A 27,303-nucleotide genomic window follows, 5' to 3' on the forward strand; every position below is an offset into this window, starting at 1 on the left:
CGTAATGAATGACAACTAGAACCAAGTACTCCTTCCATGGTGAGAGATGTACGATTAGCACGTGTTGCAAAACTATGCGGCAATATTTACTTCAGAGTCTCATCAGATTCAATAAGACTAAAAGTATGTTCGAATCGATTTGAGATAACTGAATGTGGTGTTTTCAAACGGGGTTGTTTGGGTTTTTCGTTGTAGACATCATCAATTCGTATACGATGAAGTACGCAACTTTGTAAGGCACCCAGGGATGAACGCACCATAAGTACCAATTAGAATAAAATGCAATGACATCAGAAACCATCTAATATGTTACTAGTGGCTGGATTGGTACAGGCAAATGTTATATTTTGTGCGCATTCGTCTCTTCCACCACCTGGTGTTTACGAAGAGCAACTGTCACTGATGTCTTGCAGCAGCGGTTAGTCATCAAATGTTTTGTTTGTAATGAACGTCTGCATTGCGATCAGGAAAATCAAGAACGATCGCGAATTGTTTCGTCATTGAAATCCATGTACAGTAAATTTTTATTTTCGTGCAATACCCTTTCTGAAGCGAAACGTTTGCTACTGTATCCACTGGCGTTAGATGTTGGTTACATTCAGCGCCAACTAAATGTTGCCCAATACAGATAAAACGCGGTGTGGTTTATTGATGTTTGCCTGGGGATAGCCCGAAGTGAAGACTGCAATAGATTGAAAGTTAATTTTTGATTACTTGATCCAAATTACAGTACGTGATTATCTAGAAGTTTGTCAATGCCTCGGTGGTTGGTTCAAAATCTCGATCCGTTCAGTCTACAAGCTCAAGCTACAAATGTTAAACGTGCTGCCATGCGATACCGAACGAACAAAGATCTGTAAGATGATTCGTAATTTTGCTGAGGTCGCACCGGAACCGACCCAAATCATTTGTTTTTATTCGACGCAAATACAACGTTTGGCATTTGAAAAAAAACAGAGACACCATCCTTCGTTGGCATGGACATAAGCGCCATCGACGGTTGCCATGGAACAGAGTTGCAACAAAATTTATTGAAATCCAATCACACGTCATCAATAAATGAAATAATTGTTGGAGGAAACTCGCAGTGATGGTGTGAGATGGAGAACGGCTCATATGGCCATGAATGTTCATACTGATGCTGATGGAGGGAGGGCACTCACTGGTGACTCAAGGTGATCGTGGCAGGAACGGTTCACTCAGGAGATACCAGTCATACTTTTTGACGAGATATGTGATTGCTGCAGCAAATGTGAAGTACATGACGACGGTGATCCACCCAAAGCCAAAGCAATACCCATAGAGTAGTCCTCTAGGTGGGTACGTTCCAGTGTAGACCACCATGAAAAGAAAGGTGGTGAGAGCTGCAAACATAAATAATAACATTTTAAAACAGGTAATTGATTGAACCAAAGTAGCTTTTGACATTAGCAAAGCATCCTAGCCAGTAATTCCTTCTCAGCTCCATTATGATAATTAAACTCGAAACACCTGCGACTCAGCCCCTGTTTGCGGCTTTATTTAGTCAGCTATCAGTTGTCAGCTTATCTATCTAGATATCTTTATCCTGTCATCCCCTATCTGCGGCTCCAAGTTGCAGCTTTATCTCTAGGCTTGAAAGGTAGATTTAATTATGAAACTATATTAAGTGATTTCAATGATCAACATTGTTGGAAGTGCAACCACTCACCGGATATGTAATAGAAAGGAGGGAGGTAGTAGGCCTCCAATCGTCCACGCATCGATGCAAATGTGAACAGGAACGTGAATAGGTCGCCCAAGATAGCGGCCGCAATTAGCCCCTGAGTGGCGAGCAAAGCGTTTGGTGTTTCTGAAATAGAGTCATGATATATGTCACATTTCTTTTTATCTATTGCACGTAAACATTTCGTGCACATTTCTTCTATCTCACGCACGTAAAGAGACTTTGGAAAGATTGATGATGTAGTTTATTAGAAATAAATTAATGGTTCAGCACTTTCAACACGTAAAGAAATCAAACTTTGAACAAAAAACTTCTTCTTCAACTTCAAAATAAATATAAGCTACTACTTGCAATAGCAACTTTACAATTGGCAATAACTTCCACTTTTGCAATCTATTCAATTCCGGCTGGAACTCGACAAACTTCTTCAATATACTTTTCATTAGAACGTCTAATCCCCATAATACACAACTTTAAAAATCATACTCAAATCGCGCTGCTATTTATAAACAGGTTTGGTTTGACCGGAGGTATTCTGAGACTGGGGTAATTTAAAACAAAGCTCAAAGAAGGTTATTGAACAACATATTGACATAAGATTGCTTCGGTGTTTATAATTTGATGCAAAACATTGAGAAAGGATGCTCAGTTGTACTTTTAGCTTGTTATTACTTTTTTTGTGAATAAATTTGCGTCAAAAACAAATTGGTAATAAAATTGTCCTTTGTGGGTGTATTTCTGTTATTTATGAACTTTATCGCCCTGATTACTGGATATAGCACAATGTGCATGTACCTAACGTTAAACCTTCCACTTCTGACAGAAGTAACATTTTGTTGTTATCATACAGTATTTCAAAACCCTGACGTGATAGGTTAAATCTGAGGTTAGATTTAGATTCAGCAGTCAGCACCCCAAAATTACTCCAAATCAGTATTTAACGTTCATACCACATAACCCTGTTGACCAGACTATGTTGACCAGAGAATTATGTTATCAGCAACTATAATTTTAAAATTAATTTTTGCCGTTCTTTGTTTTAATTAATGAAAAAGTTGTTATTTGAAAATGTAAAAAAATAAAAATAAATGAAAATACGTTTTTTAACATCACCAGTCAGATGCAAAAACGACAAGGCAGAAACAATCATTCATGCAACATATCATAGGAATACTTAGTCTATTTATTCATCTGAAGCCGTCGATGGGTGGTTCAAGCACAGAGACCCAGTTTAGGCAAGGCAATTGAAGAAGTCAGGAACACTAACTTGTACCACCAATTTTTATCCGGAATGACAGGTACCAAGCAAAATGCACAATTTCATTAGTTTTTTTTACAAAAAAAATCTTAATATCATAGCTAAGTTTATAACCGTCCAAAACATTGTGAAATACTTCTACAACCATAGTGAAGTCGTTCACTAGAGCATCAAACTTAAGAACGCGCCTATACTGCAAGATGAAACAATTATGACGTACTGAATAGCCTATTGGTGTCATTTGTGCAAAAATGTGACGTAATCAGTGAAATCGCAACGCAAATTCAGAATCCGCTAATTCAAATGAGGTCAAGTCATCTTCAATAATTGTTGAAAGAAACAAAATCAAAAAGTGACAAAATGTCGCTCAGTTTGGTTGACTCTGACTTATTTTATAAGATAATTTGCAACAACTAAAATTCTGCAAATGTTTTATCTAAACAAACAGTTTACAAATTGGCGTCATTTCCTAACTTCCACATTTTTCAATTCAAAGACGAATGAGTTCAGTGAATGAAGATTCGCTCTGTTTCAGGGTTCTGAAGACATCGATGCCTGCCTATCTCATTTCATTTTGTACAAGCGCGATCGAGATTTATAATTGTGACGTGGAGTCGTTTGAATGTAAAGGTATGCGTGTGAACATCAAAAAGACAAAGGTCGTAATAAGCGGAACGGAAGGGGAAATCACAGTGAGCAAAATTGACCCATGTGGCGTCTGCGGAAAAAGAGTGATGGCAAATTCTGTTACATGTACGAAATGCAAGAAATGGGTGCATGGAAGATGTGCAAAGATGAAGAGAGTGACATGCAGATCTGGAGATGGTTTTGAATGTGAAAGATGCAAGAAGATTGAGGAAGGAATGATTGGTCCTGTTGAAAAGCTGAATGACGAAGTTGAATCAGTAAATGCCTTTTGCTATCTAGGAGATAGATTGAATGCCAGTGGTGGTTGTGAAGCGGCAGTGACTGCAAGAGGAAGGTTTGGTTGGGTGAAATTCAGAGAGTGTCGAGAGTTGTTATGTGGTAGAAGATTTCCGTTGAAAATGAGAGGAAGAATTTATACTAGTTGTGTGAGATCTGCAATGCTGTACGGAAGTGAGACATGGTGCTTACGGGAAAACGAATTGGCGACTTTAAGAAGAACTGAGAGAGCGATGGTGAGAGCAATGTGTGGTGTAAAGCTGATGGACAAAAGGAATACCGAAGAACTTATGAGCTTGCTTGGGTTGAATGAGAGTGTTGATAAGTTGGCAAAAGCGAATGGAGTGAGGTGGTATGGGCATGTTTTGAGAAGGAATGAAGATGATGTTTTGAGAAGAGCGCTGGAGTTGCGAGTGGAGGGTCGTAGAAAACAAGGAAGACCAAAGAAAACATGGAAAAAGCAAGTTGAGGAAGAAAGCAGCAAGGTAGGCTTGACAAGAGAGGACGCGCTAGACAGATCGATGTGGAGGCAGGGTGTGAAGACGATTGCGGCACTTGGAGGTGAATCCGGCCACCCTCGGTAACGGGGACATCACCGGATTAAAACTGGACTACTACTACTACTACTACAGTCACGTGGTGATTGAAACATTGTTTTTTCCGCGCCGTTCGTCCGTTGGCATAGGTGCAATTGTAACTTTTGCGTTTTTAAATTCTGATATCTTTTTTACTGGAAGCCATGTTGACCAGAAAATTCCTGAAATTTTTGAATTAAATTGCATCAAAACAGACGTTGCCCTTGCAAGTGAATGTTGTAAGCAGGTTGGACGCAAACCACAAAGATTTTCCAGACACAGCGGCCAACAATCATTAGGATATGTCTGAGTAGTATATTGAAACGTTCAGACCGATAGAACCAATCAGACTGATAGAATCCATACGCTATAGAAAGTATATTCACGCTCATTGTCATGCAACATATACGAAGGTTTATATTCAATACAACAATTATAGCGAAGGGTCAGCCTTCCACATCATCTCACCTGCATCATGGAGCACTCTGCAGCTGAACGTTCCCGTGCAATTGTACCACAACGCCTCGAAGTACTCGGGCCCCATCAGCCATCCGGGGGTCATTGCAGCGAACACGGTCATCCCAAGCCCGATTCCTGTGCCAATCACTAGCGCCTTATAGTGGTGGTAAAGCATCTTCGATTTTAAACTTTTAAAAATAAAAATTACAAGAAAATATTTTTTTCAAAACGCTGCAAAAAATGTATTTCCAAATGAAGTTAAAGTATTTTATAGACTAAGCGCAACTTTTTGCACAATTTGGACTGCTACCTTGCACAATATCTGTTCGTGACTTTTACACTTTATGATTTAGTGAAAGTGGTAAGCTATGTTTCTACGTAAATATTCTTCCGCACGTCTAAGTCATTGCAGTTCCATGACATTCAGCGATACAACGTTTTACCTCTTCGCATGGTTTCCGTGCTCTGGCTTGAAAAGAATCGAATGGCTCAAACTCCCTCACTGGTTAGTAACCAGCAATCTATATGAGAACTACACATGTCCACTGCCTTCAACTGACACAAACACTGCGATAACTTTGCTTGTCTTCCACACTGCTGGTTTTCAGTTCATGCTTATTTCTTAATGTTTAGTTAGTTAGCTAGGTACCTACAAGAAGTCGAAATTATTGCATTTTTATGGAGGCTTAAGCTAAAAATGTTCGACTATTAAGACTATTTGTAAATGTGTAAAAGATATTGTTATAACGCTCAACCCTGTTGTATCTTGCCTGTCTTTGGTACTTTTGCATTTCCACTTACAAATTCTGTAAGTACATGACTTCTATTTCCAAGTGTTTATTCTCTCCACCATTGCATGTGACACAGCCAAGATGTCCAGTGCTGAAGAAACAACCACTGACCTAATTCCACCCGATGACGTATGCAGTAGATTCTGCTTTCTCGAAATCAACGTCTATTGACATTCGAACAATCGTTCATTGTTTTCAAGTTGTACGCCTGCGCCTTTTCTATAGTGACGTCTTCAATACTCGCTGGTGGCAATCTTTAAAAGAACCAGCATTTGATTTGCGTGGAACGATTGTTTCAGGCTCTTATTGGACAATGCCAACTGGTCAAGTTGATTGTTTTTGTGGTGACGTCATAACACCGTATAACACAAAATTTGTCCTTGGGTTAAAACTAATATGTTCTGATTAAGTATTCATTCCTTCAAGTGTGGCCTAAATCATTTTCTTTCTTCGCGCAACGCTCAGAGTTAACCCTAACTTAACCGCTAACCCTAATCAATAAAAATAAGCATTTAAAAAGTTCAAACTTCGGTTTTGACTTTATGAAAATAATTTATTGGATTTTTTTGGCTAATTTTGCCTTTTTATGCAATGGCTCCCACATTTTTTAAAATCAATTTAAAGAAGTTAAATTTAACATTACTTATTGTTGTGTGTGTCGTCATAACAAAATAATGACAATGTACTTTGTTTCAGAGTTTTGTTAATACATAAACAAGATAAAACCTGTGTGGAAGGCAATTTTAGTTTACTAACACGATAGAATACGTAAATGCCTGATGCTACATATCCTGGGTCAAAACTATTACAGACCAAACCTAAGTCGTCACTTGAATCACTTATAATTTATTTACTATGACGTAAAAGGCTTCATATGTGGTTCCCCATCATACTTTTATTGTACGCTCTCTGGTCTTTGTATAGCACCCGTCAAAGAACCTGATATTTTGATGAAATCTTTCACCTTGTTCCTCTGAGTATAGTCGCCCGTTTTATCTTTGAATTGATCAAGGTGAGCATGTAGTGCGGGTAGTATCAGTGACATCCTAAATCCCATGTTCCAATACGTATCCTTGAGTTCATTAAAAAGCTCCCTTTGTCCTCTACCGCAGTGGTTCCCAACCGGGGTGCCGCGGCACCCTGGGGTGCCAATTGCAATGCTCAAGGATGCCGTGAGATATTGCAATACTGCGGCCCGTTCATTATTTTAACTTTAACCCGTTAAGTGCGGAATTTATTTATTTCTAACCGAGTTTCAGTGCGATTTGCTTGGTCATACTCCTTGAGTTTTCCTAACTTTTGATAAAGTTTTAGTAGCTGTAATAATTTTTCACTAGAACTTTCGCAAACAGAGCATTTCACGCATCTACCTATAAGCCCTGACCGGTCAAAAATGACCGGTGCCTGATAAAAGATTTCTAATGTTCGAACAATGTTTGTTTGTATAATCTTCTACATCTTTGTATATCTTTGTACGAATATCAATGTTTGAACTAAAATAAAGAAAAAACGGTAAAAAAACGCGTTTCATACAACTGGTCAAAAATGACCACAATCGTCTTTATAGGTAGGGAAATATTTCAGGGCTTCTAAGTTTCGCGTCTCGCAGTTATACCCGGCTCCTTACTGGAGAGTCACTTATTGGGGAAGTCTCTGGCTGTAAGTAGACAATCCGCGGTAAGCCTTTGTTTTCTCGCCCAGGAAAAACAGCGTGAAAGAGATTTTGACTCGTTGCGGTTCTTCCCATAAAAACGTTTGAAACGCATTATTAGGCCTATTGCTAGGTTTAATCATTTTATTTTGCGTTTCACGGCGCACAATTGGGTCTCCAAATTAGCGTTTTTAGTAGATATCTTCGACCATTTAAATAACGTGAATGCCAAAATGCAGGGCAAAAATTAAACTCTTTTAACCTCAACCGATAAAATGAAAGCACTGAGAGAAAAACTGCAAATGTGGTCCTTAAAAGTGGAGAACGGGAACTTTGACATGCTTTCACATTTCTCTGAAATGAAAAACAAAGAAGTTGTCTCATTGATAACTCAGCACCTAAAATCATTGGAAGTAAAAATTGAGAAGTATTTTCCCAGCTTGTCCACGGAAAATTACGCATGAGTAAGAAATCCATTTTGATTGAAGAAGAATTAATTGACATTCGTAACGATGGAAATTTTGAGCTTATGCACAAGCAGATGCCTCTCGACGAGTTCTGGATAAAAATTCAAAATAAATATCCTTGCGTTGGAAAGAAAGCTATTGTGCTTTTTCTGCAGTTTTCCACGTCATACCTAATAGCCCCGATAGTCCGCCTCGATAGCTCAATTGGTTAGCGCGTCACTTCTGGAATGAAGAAACTTCAAGATCAATAGCGGCGCTGGTTCGACTCTCGTGGTGTGCGCTTGAGCAACGCACGTTAAGGGCTGCTCTCCATTCAGCGGTATCTAATGGATGGAATAATTCCCCGACAACAAGCCTTCAACAATCGGAAACTTCACTCTGTCAATCTCAGTGACCGGGCCTGCGTCAGTGATTCAAAGCCTCTACAAGTATGCGAAACTGCCAGGATTAAGCTCTGCAAGAAGCTTTTCCAGTCCGAGGATAAAGATTCAATCAATCAATCAATCAATGTGAGAGTGGATTTTCTATATTATCGAACATAAAAACTAAAAAACGAGAACGACTGTTTATAGTCGAGGAAGAAATGCGGGTGACTTTATCGAATGTACCCCCAGATATTAATGGACTTTGTGCAAGAAGCCCAAATTTCACACTGACTTTTGAATAAATACATTTATTTACGCGCGCTATACTGTACAACTCATTCTGTGTTATTTCACACAGTTATTTGAAATACAGAAACCTCATAAAATTGATCCAGTTTTGCCAGGGTGCCGCAAACTGTTTATCGCTTTGATAGGGTTCCGCAAGGTAAACCACTGCTCTACCGCGATTGCCCAAAAATCCGATAAATACATATATGAAACAGGTTCAAATTGTCACTGAGAAGCCGTGGCGTCGATTTCTATGTGAAGTAATTTGAACACTGTCATCCAATAAGTCCCATTGCTTTATTTTAGAAATGTGTAGCAGCTCAGCATTGGACTTTGTCAATGATAATTCTCCGACAATATCGTTTATACCTTCTTAATGGCGGTGGTAAGGGCGCCTTTCACCAGCAACTCGGGCTTGAAGACAAGCAACCACACGATGTAGCACCAAATTTGAATAAATTGCTTATGTAAGGCATGCAGCTGCAAAAATGCTCAGTTTTCTTTGTTCCATCACAAAAGCAAAACCTTGCAAGGCTTTAACTTCTGACAGAATTCAATTGTTACTTAATTATACCCATTATTAGATAACTATATTGTTGGAAGCAGCTGACTGCTAATTTTCAATGCAATCTATAGCCTATTTTGATGAGAAATGAGAGAAAATTCAAACTAATCTAAGTAACACAAACCTGAAGTTATTGTGGTACAATAAAATAAGTAGAATTTTACTTTTTATTTGATGTGCTTCTTCACAAACAACTTCTTGTATCATACAAATTTGTATCAAGGGCTGCGAGTTCGGGATTCTGCCACTAAATTTAAATTCGATTCATTATGAACGGCTGAAGAATTATGGCCTTCCGGTAATATTTGTTTACATGAACAAGGGAATCCCGATCTTTCAACTGCATTACAATCGCACGTCTCTTTGTAGACACACCCTTCAAATATGTGATCCCAGCTAAGTGGGCCGAGTCGATAGCAATAATTTACACAAGACTAAAAACATGGCTCACTCTAGTACCTGGCCCAATCTATTAGGTTTTTATTTAGGTCTCCGTGGGAAAAATTTCTGGAGAAACGTGGCAGCATACTTGAAAAATATCGGTTGTGTAAGAAAAGCTGAAGGCACGCATTGCCAGTCGCGATAGCTCAGTTGGTTTGCGCGCGACTTCGTGAACGAAGAAACTTCAAGATCAACTCGCGCTGGTTCGACTCTAGGGATGTGCACTTGATTAACTCATTCTAAGGACTGCTCTCCGTTCAGCAGCACCTAATGGATGGAATAATTCCCCGGCTACAACAATCGGAAACTTTATGCTGTCAATCTCGGTAACCGGCCCTGTGTCAAGAGCCTCTACAAGTCTAAAGTATGAGAAACTACCAGGAATAACCTATAAGGCTTTGTCAGTGTGAGGATAAAGATTCAAAACCAAACCAGTTGCTTGATGAAAATTTAACCTACAAATTGGTCCTGTTGGTAAACCTGGTTTTGAGTAACGCATAATGTTGATGAATTGGAACGCTACGAAAATGTCAGTGTTTGCAATCAAGGGGTGAATGGAAATTGGGTGTGTCGATGTGATACAAAATCACGAAATGAAATGAACAGGAAGTCTCAGTTGATATGAGCTTCTTGTGTTGATGCTTGCAGCACCACGAAGCTTGCAGCACCAAGCACACGCTTTTCTGTAACCGTTGGAATTGCTCTGGAAGCGGCTGAGCTATAAAAGAGCGTTTGAACAAACACGACACATTTTATTTATTTCGTCAGAGTTAATACATTGTCTCAATAGAAGAAAACATCTAATTCTTTCCAATTGCCATTCACAATAGAGGTTTGAATTCGCAAAGTTCCGTGTCAGGAATGATCGACGTCATCTAACACCAAGCTGGAATCGGACAAACAATTGGTGAGGATTTCTTGGGCGATGACGAAGATAGAGTTGAGAACGAGAACGGCCCAAGTGAGTTTGTAGCAGACTCCAAAGTATGACCGCCCATCGGATGGCCACGCGTTGGCGCTGTACACGACCATGGAAAATGCGATGGCTGGAACTGAAAAAATACAGATCTATCAAATTGTTTATTAAAGACGCAAATGTAAATTTTTCTCAACATGTGGCGTCTGCGAAGGTATTCTTGGTCAATTATGACGATTTAAGGATAATTAGCCAACTTACACCACAGTAGAATTCAAGTAATAAAATGTTCGATGGAACCGAATGTCCTAAATTCGACAATGCGACAACTTGGCTTGATTGAAACGAAATGTATACTTTTCGCTGAAGCGCGACACAGAGCATTATGACGTAATCCCATTGCAGCAAAACTAATGACGTAAAATAACAAGTTACAAGACACAAGACATACCCAAGTCAATGAGACTTTTAGAGATTTTATGTTTTGATAAGAGGAAAAGATTTAATTTTGCTATTCTGTAACCAAGCCTCGCGTCATTAGGGTATAGCGGTATATAGATCACGTCATTTGCTTGCTCCTCAATGTTATATTTGTTTCTAGGGGACAGAGCGTTTACTTCTTTCACAATACTGATGTATCCCTTCACCCCCGTGAGCATCAGAAGCAGTGTCCAAACATTCAACTCATCACTTTCAAAATAACAAAGAATGAAACAATTTGAAGATGTGAACTTACTTGGGACCATGAAAAGGACAACCACTAAATGGTCGTCTATGTATTTCATGCCGACTGCGCTGCTAATAACCATTGTGAGGAAGTAATAAAATAAGCAGATGATCAAAGTGAAACGAAGAAAATGAACATGATACGGCGTCTCTGATGAAAATAAAATAATTAACAGTTTACTTCGTGCGCAGGTCTTCACTTAGATTTGCAGATGTTGAGAACTTGTTATCATAATTTGTGGTTTGTTGCAAAGAAAGCATTTTTAAGAAAGTTTTTTATATAAAAGTTTTGAATCGACAAATTTCAACAAAATGCCTACACAAAAGATTGTAGTAACCTACTGTCGGTAGACTTTGAAATCTATTACTATTTATCATCAATCATATCATTCTTAGCTTCTGCACCTCGGGGTCAACCATCTGTTTAGCATAATTAAAACTAAACTATAAATGTATCTAATTGATTGTTAATGCTACCGACTTCTAATTCCTACTACATGGTGCTTCTGTGCATTTCTCTTTGGGTTCTTCTTCGTCGTGTGAGCTTCTGGGGCTTAGGGTCTATCCTTACACCACCCCAGATTCACGATGTTTGGGGACTACACTGGAGGCAGTTCCGGAACTACACCGGAGGCATCTCTAAAGCCGCCGACATTAGTTACTGAAGCATAGTATAAACTTTAAGGAAAACCAAGATGGGCTCACCAAAATCTGGAACTGTGCTACAGCCTTGAGCAGTGCATCTCATCCAGAGTCCTTGGCTGGTCGAGGGAGGTGTGATGATCCAAGATGATGAAGATAATGATATGATGCAAACTATCAAACATACTCCTGACAGGAACGTCGCTGTGTACGCCACAGACGGCCTCATTATTGATAAAGCTATAAAGTGAAACATCGAATTAATCACTTCCATCATTGTTCATGCATTGCTGCATCCCGCACCTGTCAATCAAAACTCTCGAGTTTCCTGTCAACTTTTCTGCATACTTGAAAGTACCAAATGGCAAATCCCAGTCACCTAGTAGTAAACAGTTCTGATATAACTTCTTAAATGCCGATGACATCATCAAATGTCATAGAAGTCGTATCAAAATTCGAAAATGTTTGGTTTGCCATTAGAAGTGCTCCTGATCGAAAAGTTGAATTGTTTCTACTTGTATTACTGTACAAATCTGGCTTAACTCAAATCTCGCAGGTTTGGATTCTATCGTAAACAATGCATTGTTTGAATACAATTGCCAGCCGAATTCTTGGTGATTGTTTCTTACAAGAACCTGAAGAAAATCAGACAAAGAGTCGTTTGACCAAAAAACAACTTTTTGGCCATCTAGTTTTATGGTTTTTATTTATTATCGCTCTACAACATCTAAGGTCTTTTAGGACAGAGCTCATTTTTATCTTTATATCAGATTTATGACTCGACTTTGTTCTCACTGCGTTATGCAAAAAAGAATACGATCGGTAACGTTTTTAAAGTATTCAGTGTGACCCGACCTGGAATCGATCTCAGATCTACCAGCAGTGACTAGAGTTGAAGCCGATAACCACTCGATCACTGAGCTGGTAACGTCGAAAACTTGCACTGTCAGCGTTGCTTGATTATAATAGTCTACCTCCGTTGATGACAAGAGATTTAAGTCTTTGCCTCATTTTGATTTCAGTAAGACTTTCTGAAACAATGTACGTTGTGTGAATTGTGATCCAATGAAAGTTGCAAACACAATTAAAAGTTATCATGAATTTGAAACGTAGTTTTTAAATCTTTTTTGCTGACGACTGAATAACAATTTAGTCTTCATTATTATTGCAATCAGAAAATCACTTTCTAGCTTTCTTTCTAGTGACCATTGTTCTTGCTAAAGCTCCACTAATCTTTAGCCTGTTTTCCGCGACTACTGACTGCAGCGTGCAACGCAATTGTTCGGGGAAAAAAGAAAATAATTTGTTTCTGTGCCTCGAAGTAGGTCAGAGGTCTGCGATGTGTTAACCTAATTCTTTCTGCAAACTATTTTGTCACTTTACAGCTTCTCAACCATTGTGGAAATCGAACATTGGCGGCCCAAGACTCATATGAGTGACGTCACATGATCCAAACACGAGGATTCCACAAGCAACAGCAGAAATGCTTCAAACTCGTTCCAACCAATGTCGAAAAAGCACCAGGCAACAAAGCGATGTTTGAATGAAAAGAAAATTCACAAATAAAAGCTCAGTGTCCAATAATCTTCTTTGGTTCAAATACTGCCATAACTGAGTTCGATTCCAGGTCGGGTCACAATAAAAACTTCAAAATGATACCGATTGTGTTCTTTCATAAATCATTGCAAATATGTTGTAAGCCTAACATTGAAAATATGATTCAAAGCAGTACGATTATAAGTTTCACAAAAATTTAATTTCGACACAAAACGAGCTCTTGACTTTGTTGATGTCGAGAAAGTTTACGAGAAGAATCTTCATTTTCTTTCAACCACAAACAATAACAATATTTTTGCGAGCCCAATTTTTTGATCATCACACAATCTCATAATTTTAACTGACTCCGAAGATTAATTTTTGCATCACAATTAATTGGTTGGAACACGTGGTCGCAAGAATATGGCTTAGTAGCCTGCTCATTGTACAGCAGACCAGCTCAATGACGATCATACGAAAGACTTTAAAATGGTATCGATTGTGTTCTTTTTGTATAACGCAGTGATGATAAGTTGTGTAAAAATGTGATGATATCCTAAATGTGCAAAATTAAAAAAAAAGATCTTCGCAGTTGTAGAGCGATAATAAATACCATAATATTGTTATTTCTCAGCTGTCCAGACTCATGGATAAAACACAGGTCTATCACTCAGTTCTTGCTACACTCACCCGCCGAAGAAACTTATTGGTGATAAATTAACTTTATCTTCACCTACATCTGAAGTCTTCTACTGTTCTTTTTAGACCACGGCGCGCAAGTTTGCACAAAATCTTGCAAGGAGGTTTGTAACTCTGCTATTTAGGCGGAAATTTTGCTGCGAAACAAAATTATTTATTTCATCAAATGCATTTCTTTATGTAACTGATACAGCACCATCTGTTGTGTTGCAAGCAATACAATAAAAAATCATTGAAACCGTTTATTTGTAGCTATATTTGACCGAATTTGGCATCATGCAAAACAAGAGTTCCCCACATGCGGGCCACGGCTCCGTGTGCCTTGAGCCTTTTTCAATCGGGCTATGGAAACATTTAAAAAATAATAATTTTTTTAATTTATTATCTCTAAGTCCACTCCAACACTATATAACAAAAGATATAAATTAAAATTTAATAAAAATACTAGTACATTTTGCCCAAACCTGTGGGTTTTCAACAATGCTACTTCTGAAGACAAAGCAGCGCAGTGTCTTGGCTATTCAATATGACATGCAGCTTGCTCTTTCCACCACCAAACCAGCAATTAAGACATTGTCAAAGCAAAAACAAGCTCAACCATAGCATTAAGTGCATATGTAATGTTTATTGTGTGTTGTATTTATATCATTTTATTATTTTAACTACCGGTAACTGTATAAAAAAGTTTTTTTTAATTAAAATGACGTTTCTTAATTTTTGCAAAAGGTTTAAAAAAATAGGAGGGCCATTGATTTTTCAAAATTTTCAAATGGGGCCACGCTGTAAAAAAAAGTTGGGAACCCCTGATGTAAAAGGTAAAGGTGGTCCAATACTTAAATCAAGTGTCGGGTATGAGAAGATAAGGTTTTTATTCTACAAAGCTATCGGCTCTAAGGAGAGTAGGGTGGCCAATTCTTTTCTCTCAGCTGCTTTTTCTTCAGCAATTATATCCACCCAGTTTGCGGTGAGCGGTGTTTTCAACAAGCTTAGCTGGGAGTCGAACCAGGTTTGCACTAGGATACTGGAATTCCAACGTCTAATCCGCTCCCCCATCCAACCGCATGGATACTGAAATAATTTTCAATATTGCCTTGTTCTAAAAAGAAAGTGGTCTGCCGCTAGATGGAAATACTGACCAATCAACACAGTAAATTTCCCCGCAACAGACAATGAAATAACAATGAAAGTTAAAAGTCATGTAATCTTTACTTTGTGTGGAGCCACATGCAGAGGTGGGCAGTAGCGCGCTACTTTTGTAGCGCGCTACTAGCGGCGCTACTTTTTCGATAAAAGTAGCGGTAGCGGCGCTACTTTTTAGTTGGAGTAGCGGCTGCAGTAGCGGCGCTATTTTTTTTCCAATGTAGCGGTAGCGGGAGAGGCGCTACTTTTTTTCAGTCGCACTCGCACTCCCGCTACCCGCTACTTTTTAATTTAAAGTGAAAATAATACTCGTTTTTTTGTTCGTAATAATAATACTCGTAGTCTTGCTTCCAACCATCATAATTTGCGCGAAGAAGTTGACCGAGATCAGTGATCTTGTGACCTGTGAGGAATTGCGAGTGAAAGTCCTTGAAGGAGTGAAGAAACGTTTCAGTAAGTGCTTCAACGACATGAAGTGCGTTATGGCATCATGTCTTCATCCCTCCTTCAAGACGTCGTGGCTACAATTTCTGCACTACGTTTCCACGGATGATGCTGACGCACTGCGAGAAAAAGTCAAGACGGATTTAATTCGACTGTTGCGAGAGACATCAAGCCAGGTTGAAACCGAGAAGAGTGACACCAACACCAGTCACGAATCCGAAGATGAATTTTTTGGTGTGTTGGCGCTATCCCGTGAAACGTCGTTGCAGAAGGAAACAGCAATCGTTGACACCTTTTTTTCGGACAGGAGCAAGTCCATGAACTTCTCGAATACCGATTTGAAACGTCTCTTCATTAAGTACAACACCCCCATTCCTTCCAGTGCTGCGGTGGAGAGACTTTTCTCTTTTGGAAAGGATGTGCTCAAGCCAAAGCGGGCAGGACTTAGTGACACCCATTTTGAAATGCTCGTGTTTATGAAAGATGTGTTATTGCTTTGAAATGCTCCTGTTTCTGAAAGACAATAAATTTCCCTTATGTGTTTTCTATAACGACGTTAAAATGACAGTATAAACGATTGATAGCATTCGTTGTAAACGACTAATAGCATTCGTTTACACTGTCATTTTTTCGTCACTAGGGACTTGAACAGTGTTTCCTAGTGTCATTTTAGACAAAAGTAGCGGTAGAAGTAGCGGTAGCGCGCGCTACTTTGGTCCGAGTAGCGGTAGCGGGTAGCGCGCTACTTTTGTAAATTGGTAGCGGGTAGCGGTAGCGCGCGCTATTTTGGTCCAAGTAGCGGTAGCGGGTAGCGCGCTACTTTAAAAGTAGCGGGTGCCCACCTCTGGCCACATGTACTTGAGAGTTTAACGGTATTTTTTATTCACTTGTTGATTTATGCTTATCAGTTCGTATCCTCTGTGGATCCTTCTCTTGTATCATGGGCCAATCCTATAGAGCAGTGGTTCGAAACCGGGTTGCCGCGGCACCCTAGGGTGCCAATTGCAATGCTCAAGGGTGCCGCGAGATATTGCAATACTGCGGCCCATTCTTTATTTTAACTTTAACCCGTTAAGTGTGGAATTTATTTATTTATTTTAACTGTAATCCACGGTAAACCTTTGTTTTCATGCCCAAGAAAAACAGCGTAAAAATGATTTTGACTCTTGCTGTTCTTTTCACAAAATCGTTTGAAACGCATCATTATTGCCAGGCTTCCTGATTTTATTTTGCGTTTCATGGCGCACAAAGTCAAATTGCAGTGATGGATTATCGGATTGTGTGACCCAGAACGATTATAAAATTGCACGATTGTTTGCGAACCATTATAAAATAGAAACTTTTGCATGGGGGATACCTGCGCATACAAACAAGCACGATAGCCTGCATAGCTAATCTAGAAAAGGCTAAGTTATAATTGATTTGTTCTTTATACTTATGAATATATCTTGTGAACTGCTTTGCGATTACAACTGGGTCTCCAAATTAGTGGACTTTCCGTACAAACGAACATTAAAACTAAAAAAAGGAACGACTGCTTATAGTCGAGGAAGAAATGTGGGTGGGTTTGTCGAATGTACCTCGAGATATTAAAGGGACGTAATGCAAGAAGTCAAGCCAAAATTTTACACTGACTTTTGAATAAATACATTTATTTACGCGCGCTATACTGTACAACTCATTCTGTGTTATTTCATACAGTTATTTGAAATAGAGAAATCTCATAAAATTGACCCAGTTTTGCCAGGGTGCCGCAAACTATTTATCTCTTTGATAGGGTGCCGCAAGGTCAAAAAGGAACCACTGCTATAGATGTTTGCTGGCACACTCCTTCATTTTCGTTGGAGTTTTATTTTTTGATTTGCATTTTCACTTTCCTTCCCTTCCCGATAAAAAGCATGTTATACATCGAGCAATCTATCTAACCTTTAGTAATTAATTAACTCTTAGGCATAACAATTATCACAAGACGCTTACATATAATATGTTGGTCAACGTGGTTTCTTTTACGCAGAAACGTTTCATTAAAACTAAAACGAAAAATATTGGGAGCTTCATATCTTTTGTAAATTAAATCGATCTTTTCAACCAATGGAACATAGTCATCTATAATGCACCGATGAAGTCACAATGAAAGAAGCTCAGTCATTGAAACAATGACTTCTTTGTTTTGTCAAAGGAATTCGCTTAATTGACTTTATGCTTCCGTCATGCAAAGTTGCATTTTGCCTTTGTCTGAAAATTTTACAAGGGCCGGATTTTCATGGATGTCCGTTTCAACGACTGCCCACTTATCCATGTATTCCAAACCACTCCCTTTCCTTCAGTGGCGTTGTATATACCGTTCAAGTTGCAATTGTGGCAGTCCTGGTACCACCAAGCGCCGGAGTAGAGCTCTGCACAACTGTCTCCCACAGCTTCGTCATTGTCTGAATCAAATGTCGAAAACTCCGCTCCACTGCTGTAGGTTAAACTGTCGCCTGTAAAGATCAATAGTATCAGTTTTGCCATCTTACATTTTATGACACTTAGAAGCAGCACATTACGGGAAGCAGCACATTACGGCACTGATAGGCCTATATGGGTATATATAGGCCTATGTGTATTCTAGAGCAATTGTTTCTTACCTCCAGTTATTTACATATATTTTCTACCAACTCTTAAAACAAACACTGGTTTCTTACACAATAACATCATTTGTTTTTAAAAGATAAAAGTAAAACTATGATTACATATCAAACTCACCAACTGTTCCAGAATATACTCCAAGGGTTGCCAGATTAAACTTTGCAAACATTGGGCCAACTACAAACTCACTAAAGTAGAAATAAAAACTGTGTTAATTTAAAATGTTTCTTGATGAGTTTTTTTTTAAACTTAAAAAGAAAGATAAGTTGAAGTGTTTGGGAACATGATGGGAATCGGCTACATAAAAATTGACTTTGTATTTTATAAAACATAATAGGATTACTCTACAGCGTGAAGATTTATCCGTTTATTGGTATGGAATCTAAGCGTTTAATGCGATTTAAAGTCAAAAATTTTCCCGTCTATAAAACATTTAAAGCTGGTCATTATTTTCAATTGAAGTCTAAAACTCCTTTCCGCCTATGTTCGAACGCCATGTATAAATTTACTTGCTCGCATGATGCAAGTTCCACATTCATTGGTATGACTAAGTGACATTTGGCGACAAGCGTGGGAGAGCATTTGAATTTGGCTAATTTTAGTGAAAATGATGATTAAATAATGATATTAGAAACTGCCAGACGTGTTTAAACAATAAATTCTCATTGGGGTCCTTCGAAGTTGCTCTTGAGTGTTTGTCTGAGTTCGACACAAAGATTCATGAGGCACTAACTTTTAAATGTTCCAACCCAGAGATTAACAGGCAATTATTTGCTGACGAAGCATCTTATCTCCCGCCATTAATTAAATTATCTCGTGTGTGTTTCACTCATTGTTGCTTTGAGCGACGGAGGCTAGAGCGATGGAAAAACACCGTCAATACTATCGACTTTACACACTCTAGCGGATAGCATGGAGTACTGTCAACAACCTTACGGGTCGTTCAGCACGCCCTTCCCGCCAATGCCCCGTCACTGCCAATAACATCGCATCAGAACTGGTGAAAAATGGGACCTACAAGGACCTACAAGGGACCTACAAGGACCGCAAGTTCTCCAAACTTGTAAAGAGGGAAACGTCTGATCTCTGGAAAATCCCAACACCAGAAAAGGAAAGCATCTCTGATGAGTTTACGTCAGATGAGTTCACCGCTGCCCTACAATCTACTAAGACCAGTAAGGCCCCTGGTCCAGATAACATCTGCCCCGAACTTGTACTCCATGCTGGCACCGCCAAGAAGTCTTGGCTGCGAAAATTCCTGTCTTCCTGCTTATGCCAACTCAAGATCCCCAAAATTTGGAGACGAGCCAAAGTAGTCGCGATCCCTAAGCCTCATAAGCCACAAGAGGATCCGAAGAGCTATCGACCTATATCTCTTCTCTGCATCCCTTTTAAAATCTTAGAACGTCTTATCTACACTCGAGTCGAACCAATTATAGACCCACTCTTGCACCGGGAGCAAGCTGGTTTTCGACGTGGAAGATCTACTGTGGACCAAGTCACTCTCTTGACTCAAGACATGGAAGACTGATTTGAGGCAAAGAAGAAGGCTGGTGCTGTGTTTCTTGACCTCACAGCTGCATAGGCTACACCGTATGGCACCAAGGCCTCACCTGCAAACTGCTCCGCCTGCTCCCGGACAGGCACATGATCATGGAGCTCGTTTACAACAGAAGCTTTACTCTCACCACCGGAAGTGGTAAACCAAGCAGGTTACGACGCCTTATGGCGTCCCTCAGGAATCTGTCCTGGCCCCCCTTCTGTTTATCATCTACACCCACGACTTGCCAATCACGGTATCCGCAAAGTACGCCTATGCCCATGATTTGGCCATTCTACACTTGTCGAATCAATGGCAAACATTAGAACGGACTCTAAACCAGGACATGTCGACACTTTCGGCATACCTCCAGAGATGGAGACTGAAGCTCAGCGAAACCAAAACAGTGACGACAGCCTTCCACTTAAACAACCGGGAAGCAAAGCGTGAGCTCAAGATCAGCACCAATGGAAAAACCCTGCCCTTCTGCCCAAACCCTAAATATCTAGGGGTAGTTCTGGACAGATCGCTCACTTACCGTCAACATTTAGAGTCACTACGCAAAAAGATCTCAACACGCACAGCTTTGCTAAGGCGTCTGGCCGACTCTGGCTGGGGAGCCGGAGTTGATACCCTGCGCATTGCCACCATCGCGCTAGTTCACGCTCCAGCAGAATACTATGCACCTGTCTGGAGCCGCAGTGCTCACTGCCATCAAATCGACACTGCCATAAACGACGCCTTGCGTATCGTGACAGGATGCCTGCGACCTACACCATCGGAAAATCTCCCTGTCCTTGCAGGCATCCAACTAGCTGAGCTTCGTCGCGAAAAGGCCATCCTGTCTCTCTCTCGTCGCGCTACGAACCCCAACCACTTGCTCTACTCAAGTCTCTACGAGTCTGTGAACGAGAAACCTCAGCGACTGAAATCGAGACACCCATTTGTACGTGCCGCACAACTCCTGATGAAAAGTGCTGAAGACCAATCTATCAGTTCGGCTACCTGGGCGGACCACCAATGGAGCTCGGAGTGGAAGAAGAACTCCTCAAGACTCCAAAGTTTCATCTCCGATACCAGCCACCACCCAACCGGAATGCATTTGCCAAGGAAGACCTGGGTGCGGCTCAACCGCCTGCGTACTGGCGTCGGACTATTCCGCTCGAACATGCACAAATGGGGGATGGCTCCATCCGCGATGTGTGAGTGTGGCATGGAGGAACAAACCGCAGACCACACCATCTGTAGCTGCGCCATCTACCATGCGCCAAATGGTGTGCGTGGTCTGCGTGAATTGGATGATGAATCAATTCAATGGCTGCTTGACACCTGCCCAAACATCTAGACCGCGTCGCCGCCAGTGCCCAAGGGTGGTAAAAGGCAGAGCCCCTCGACCCTTGAAGTGGCGAAGAACAAGGTTCAAACGAAGAAGAAGATTGTTGCTTTTGCTTTGTGCAATTATCTCGTTTTGCGTTTTAGTGAATCTTGGATAATCTGCCTGGATACTTCTCCTCTGAACTTAATTTTTTACTTGATCTGTTGTGTTGTGTAGTCATTTTGTATGTGAGAAAGATAGGCAGTTTTTGAATGTTTGCATTAAACAATCTACATCTACAAGTATGTGAAACTGCCAGGATTAAGCTCTGCAAGAAGCTTTCCCAGTCCGAGGATAAAGATTCAATCAATCAATCAATCAATGATGTTATACTGTGTTTCTCAAGTATTTTCTAATATTATATTTTCTATTATAGCCTTGAAACGGACTACAAGGATAGTCGAAAACGTTCGCTTTATTTTATTTTTGTGTTATAATGTTAAATGTTGTATTCTTGCTGAGCTTTGTCTGTTTATGGTTGAAAAAAGTAACTTCGCTGCTCTAGTTATAGCTTCAAATTTGTTCAGCAATGATCTAAATTGGTTAGGTTTAGAATTCTTACTCGTATTCTGCGTATCCTGTGTTCCCAGCAAAGTCTTCCAGATCAACCCTGAGCACGTAAGTCGTTGTGCTGCTGGTCAAGCTATGCAGAATATCCAATCCTGGGAAACACAAACACAGCACATAAATACTCGCCACGTCTTCCTTCAAGTACTTAGAAGATGTTTCCCAGCCAGCAAGCCCAGCTGAGGCCAGCGGATATTTAAGAGGGCCCTGGGTTTGTGAGCATACCATGTGGGTTCTTTATAGGCTGCAAGTATGTGAGCTTAAGTTCAAATGTTTCATGTTTGCTTAATTAATTTCCCCAAGACAACATGTATCTCTTAGTTCCAACGGCTTATTATTTTCATTTAGTTGGAAAAATAAAGCATGAAATACGAGCACTATTGTGGGATGAATCTGAGTAGCCCAATTGTAAGCTCATCCAAACATGGGTGATAGGAATTCAATTAGGTGAGTTGCTCCTTCTAAATGAAATGTGTTTATGAAACAAAAATAATTTATTCACGATATAAAACAACCATCAGTTTAGTTTATTGATCTGTGGTAAAGAATAATGCGAGATTTTATGTGGGATCATTATGGGCAGCCCATTTGCACAACAAAATTTAGGCTTTGGATTTCACACATTATTCACAAAATTAGTAATTTAATGCCCCAGTTTTTATAATGGCAGCATAAATAGCTTATTACGAGTGAGCTCATGAAAAGGTTTAATTATTAAGAAGCAACACATATAAGATTGTTGAGTCTGTTGTAAATTCAATTAAATTTAAAGTTTATCTCACAGGTTCACAGAAATTTTACAATTTAATTTTTTTTTTCTTGCAATTCCTTCTGCACTATAAGGCAACGAAGAGGCATTCTTACCATATAATTCAAATACCGCTTCTGAGGCTTTATTTACCAATAACCAGTTTAGTCAAATTTGATGCGTTTTTTTTTCAACTCCTTTTTCAACAGCAAAGAGAAGCTGCTTTTATTACATTTCACACTCGGAAGCGTTTTTTTTTTTTTTTTTTTTTTTTTTTAAAGATTCTTGGGCTGCCCAGTTGAGTGAAGACATGAGCCCGCAGACAAATTTAACTAGTATCCAACCAGGCAGCCCGGTTTGACCACAAAATAGTGCCCATTTGTAACTCAAACATGCCCAAGTTGTCATTGCTGGTTGGGTTACAGTTTATTGTTAACAACAAAGTAATGAGACTTTTGTCAGTTGCACTTTCAATTATTACCTATAGTAAGCAACAATTTAAACGAACATAAACAAATCTTAACTTGCTTTTGGTTGTACAATTGTAACGACATTTCTAACTGTATAATTATCGGATTGAAATAACTTCAAATACAAATTCATCACACAAAGTAGCAGCTTCGCAGCTGAGTGAACGTTTGGCGATATGTGGAACATTCATATCTCACTGATTAAACAATATTTGATGTTCAAATGAATGAGTTGTGCTGTTACCTAACCAATGCTCCCCTGTGAGGTCTCCAAACCCATTCATGTAAGATTCCCAATTCCTGTAGAAGTTAACCGAGCCATCAAATCTTTGCTGAAACACCTTTAAAGTATAACAGCGAAACACATTATCACACAATTTTAAGCAGATTGAATCTCACATGGATCGCGCACATGCACAGAACAATCCAACACACGAGTAAGCTCCAACAACATGATACGCTCTTCTGGTGCAAATTAAGCCAAACAATCACAACATGAAAAAAGTGACAATCTGCTTTTATTCCGACGTTTCGTCGATCAGACACGACTGACTTCTTCAGGGAGCTAGGTCCGGTTAGTTGCGCAATATCATGCTGCTTGCAGAAATGGAAAGCATATTACACTTGTCCGGCCCATTAGCTCAGTGGTTAAGTGCCTAGCTCAAGATCACGCGGCGCAAGTTCAACTCTCTGGGTGTGCGCTTGAGCAACGCATTTTTAGGACTGCTCTCCATTTAGCGGCACCTAGTGAATGGAATAATTCCCGGAAACACCACTTCAACAATCGGAAACTTCACTCTGTCAATCTCGGTAGCCGGTCCTGCGTCAAGAGCTTCTACAAGTGTGCGGAACTAGCAGGAATAACCAATCAAGGCTTTGTCATTCACTAAATGTACCACCGTCAGCCTAGTAGTGTGGGAAAAAGTTGAGAGCTGCTGTAGAGTCTTTTATAGAGTCTGTAGAGTCTTTTATAATCTGTAGAGTCTGTAGAGTCTTTTACTGTAGAGTCTTTTATAATCCCTCAATTCCTCCATCAAGTACAAGAGGAAAACACTTCATGTACTGTTTTCTTGTTACTAACAACGAAATGCATGTATTTTGTATTACAAAAGTTGTTTTATCAGCAATGCATTGGTTAATAGTCCGATGATTACAACTATGGCTGTGTTTCAATACCAAAAATGGTAAAGTTGTAAATTTTCCTTGTAAATATAATGTAACAGTTTACAACAGAGATAAGTAAGTAATTGTTTACCGTCCATCCCCCTCCATCGGTGTCTTGATCGCAGTAAACATTGATTGGACTACCCGTGTCCAGTAGAATGGATTTTACTCCACTCGTTATCTCGCCACCATCGTAGTGTTCCTGGCAGGTTGTTATCATTGTTGATGCTATTGTAGTCGTGGTTGTTGGTGTGGTGGTCTGTTCAATTGTGGTCTCTTCAATAGTACTCACAGCAATAGTACTAGCAATCATTTCTGCGGTTGTTTCAGCGACAGTGGTAGCTATCATTTCAGCTGTAGTTGTACCTATTACAGTTGTATCTTCCACCATTGTTGTATCTTCCACCATTGTTGTGTCTTCCATTATTGTTGTGTCATCCATCATTGTTGTGACTTCCGTCATTGTTGTGTCATCCATCATTGTTGTGTCATCTGTCATTGTTGTGCCATCCGTCATTGTTGTGACATCCGTCATTGTTGTGCCATCGGTCATTGTTGTGTCATCTATCATTGTTGTCTCATCTGTCATTGTTGTGTCATCCGTCATTGTAGTTTGATCTGTTATTCCAAGCACAGTAGTTGCAGCTGACACATCTGCAGCGGTCAACGTTGTCATTCCATCTGTTCCGGTAGCTGATTCCATGCTCGTCAAAGATTGCACAGCAGTAACGGCTGTACCAGTTGTAACACCATAGGCAGCAGATGCAGCAGATACAGCAGATACTGCAGATACAGCAGTGGCAGCAGATGCAGCAGTAGCTCCCGGCATATTTGTAACACCACTCATGGTTGAGTCTCCTATGTCGCTAGTTATCTCATTGATGGCGGTTGTAACATCCGGGCTGCTGGTTTCTTCACAAGTTTCTTGAGCAGGGCAAGTCTGAGGTTCGCTGATTGTGCCGCTTTGAGTGGTTGTGGTTGTCGATGTTGAAGTCGTCGTCGTTGTCGTCTCCAGCGTTGATGTGAATGTCTGGGTCGCGTTGGTGTCGTCATCTCGGGTGGTGTTTGTCAAAGTTTCTGTTGACTCAGTGGTCGTGTCCGATGACGTGGTCACTGACGTCACGTTGCAGCTGGTGCCTTCTGCACAGCAGTTCATGAGGTTGTCGGGGATGGCCGAAGTGACGTTGATTGTATAATCTAAAAAGATTTTGAGTAAAGAAACAGGCAGGTACTTTAACATCGGGCGGTTTCCTTGCGAATCAGCTTATTGCAGTCATGTGACTCAGAAAGTGATATTTCGAGCGTTCTTCTCGAAAGAATTTTGATCCAAAGTAAATCAAGAGAACATATCGCAGCCGGCAGCCGTGGCCGAGTGGTTAGCGCGTTGGGCACGCAGTCGAGAGCCTGCGTGTTCGACTCCAGCCACCCGCACTTGCTGTTGTTTCTCTGGGCAAGAAACTTTACGATAATTGCCTCTACCTAGTGATCGATTTCGAGTAATGGGTAGTACCAAATTTAAGTCATAAGTTAATTAGACAACCGGAAACAGACATTGCTGTCGGCTGCAGCGAGGGTCAGGTGTATGTCGGAAGGCGTACACCGATGCATAGCGCTCAAGTCCGCTTTCCCGCAATGCAGGATAAAGATAAACAAACAAACAAAAAAAATATCGCCGTCAGCATGGGGACAGCTGGCTCGCGCGGAAAACTGTCCTACGTCAAAACTACAGAAGAAACAATGAAACATACTGCTCTCTGGTGGTTGAAATGCAACCAGCTACAATATATTAACTTGAACAAACTGTAAATATGAAATCGTTCCCAATAAAAGAATTAAAGAAATGCCAAGCTAAATTGAGAAATGAAACTAATTTCAAAGATTTCACCATACAAGGATGGATTCATCACTACGTCATGACTATTCAAACAGAATATTCCCATTCAAATTGATTCTATTTTTACTGTTTTCGGAGCTAACAAGTAATTTCGCGTTGGTTTGTTTTTTAAAAAGTTCTGTTTTATTTCAAATAGGAGTGAAATGTCCTGACCTACAACTCCTGTCGATCCATTCCCACAGTTGCAAACAAAGTTCCTGCTTTCGAGTTCTGTAAGAAAAAACATACCATGAAAAAATACTGAAAACATTTAAAGCAAGACAAAATCTTGATAAGAAACAACTGGTAATCCATGGCATACAAAACGTCGGGTTGCTGTTATTAGTCTTCTTAGTTCCTGTAGTTACAATATTAGCATTCATGAGGAATAAAAGGCGCCACTCAAAAGCTTTAAAGAACTTCATCTACCAACCCGTCTTGATTTCTTCTGCCATCCATTCTTTAACAGCTGTTTTGTTAAGCTCGCATGTCCAGGCGGAGCTCTGTCCGCGCACAATCACTAACTTCCTTATGACGTAGCACCAAAAGCAAAAAAGAGCAAGACGAAATACCAACCCCATAACATGCACTTTATATGAGAAACTTATTCTTCTTCATCTGCCACAAAAAAACATTTCCATTCACAACATTGAAGCTCACATACGGTAGGCTACTTGGAATTATTATTACGAGAGTAGCGTATTCACACGGCATGGCTGTTTTTCTCATGCACAAGTTAACAAACAAGACTTTTGAAAAAGTGGCCCCATTATTTCAATAATATTAATTCACAAAGATGCTTATGAACAATGGAATACTTTCATCCAGATAAAAATTATTATATTTCTTTTGCTTTTTCTCCATGCATTTACTTGGTCATTTGATGATTTTACGATATGGCCTACACGTAATATTAAAAAAAAAAACGTTAAAAAATTTCTAGCCTACATAAATGTTCCTTGTACATCACCCTTTTCTTGTCATATTAAAGTCAAATTAATAATCTCTTTCTCTCTCGCACCATTATTTTGCAGAGACTCTTAGCCAATGTAGATAGCGACATAAATTTCACAAATACGTCTTTGTAGCTTGGTCGCATCTATAACTTGCATTCGCATTAGAGTTCGCCAGTCAGACGTCGCTTGTTGCATTTAAACTGATTCTGTACCACTCCGTGAAGCGGTTGATCTCCCAGAAAATATCTCCCTGCGTTCCAATCAGTGTTTCCAGTAGGGCCACTTAATTTTGTTTCAACTATTAGAATGATTTTTATCGTGTTTAGTTGTTTTCAAACTTGCTTTTTCTTATTTGATTTTTTGGCCATTTTCAGGGTAAATTTAGACGTA

The 27,303-nt window shown here is 39.8% G+C and overlaps 2 protein-coding genes across 2 annotated transcripts; both read right to left on the minus strand.

The window, feature by feature from the left end:
- Positions 1 to 1,031: 1,031 nt before the first annotated feature.
- Positions 1,032 to 5,068, minus strand: LOC145768460 (uncharacterized). The gene is made up of 3 exons (XM_082579957.1): positions 4,931 to 5,068; positions 1,691 to 1,831; positions 1,032 to 1,364 (listed from the first exon to the last, which is right to left on the minus strand). Exons 1-3 carry the CDS (start codon positions 5,040 to 5,042, stop codon positions 1,171 to 1,173), a joined length of 447 nt encoding a protein of 148 aa, XP_082436083.1. The 5' UTR covers positions 5,043 to 5,068; the 3' UTR covers positions 1,032 to 1,170.
- Positions 5,069 to 16,806: 11,738 nt separating this feature from the next.
- LOC145766365 (uncharacterized) lies at positions 16,807 to 26,571 on the minus strand. Its single transcript, XM_082578097.1, has 7 exons — positions 26,391 to 26,571; positions 26,132 to 26,188; positions 24,176 to 25,281; positions 23,165 to 23,261; positions 21,698 to 21,797; positions 18,338 to 18,408; positions 16,807 to 18,072 (listed from the first exon to the last, which is right to left on the minus strand). Exons 1-7 carry the CDS (start codon positions 26,536 to 26,538, stop codon positions 17,837 to 17,839), a joined length of 1,815 nt encoding a protein of 604 aa, XP_082434223.1. The 5' UTR covers positions 26,539 to 26,571; the 3' UTR covers positions 16,807 to 17,836.
- Between the last annotated feature and the right edge of the window lie 732 nt (positions 26,572 to 27,303).

The sequence above is a fragment of the Aplidium turbinatum genome, chromosome 1 (assembly GCF_918807975.1).
Source record: "Aplidium turbinatum chromosome 1, kaAplTurb1.1, whole genome shotgun sequence".
Classification (NCBI taxonomy): Eukaryota; Metazoa; Chordata; class Ascidiacea; order Aplousobranchia; family Polyclinidae; genus Aplidium; species Aplidium turbinatum.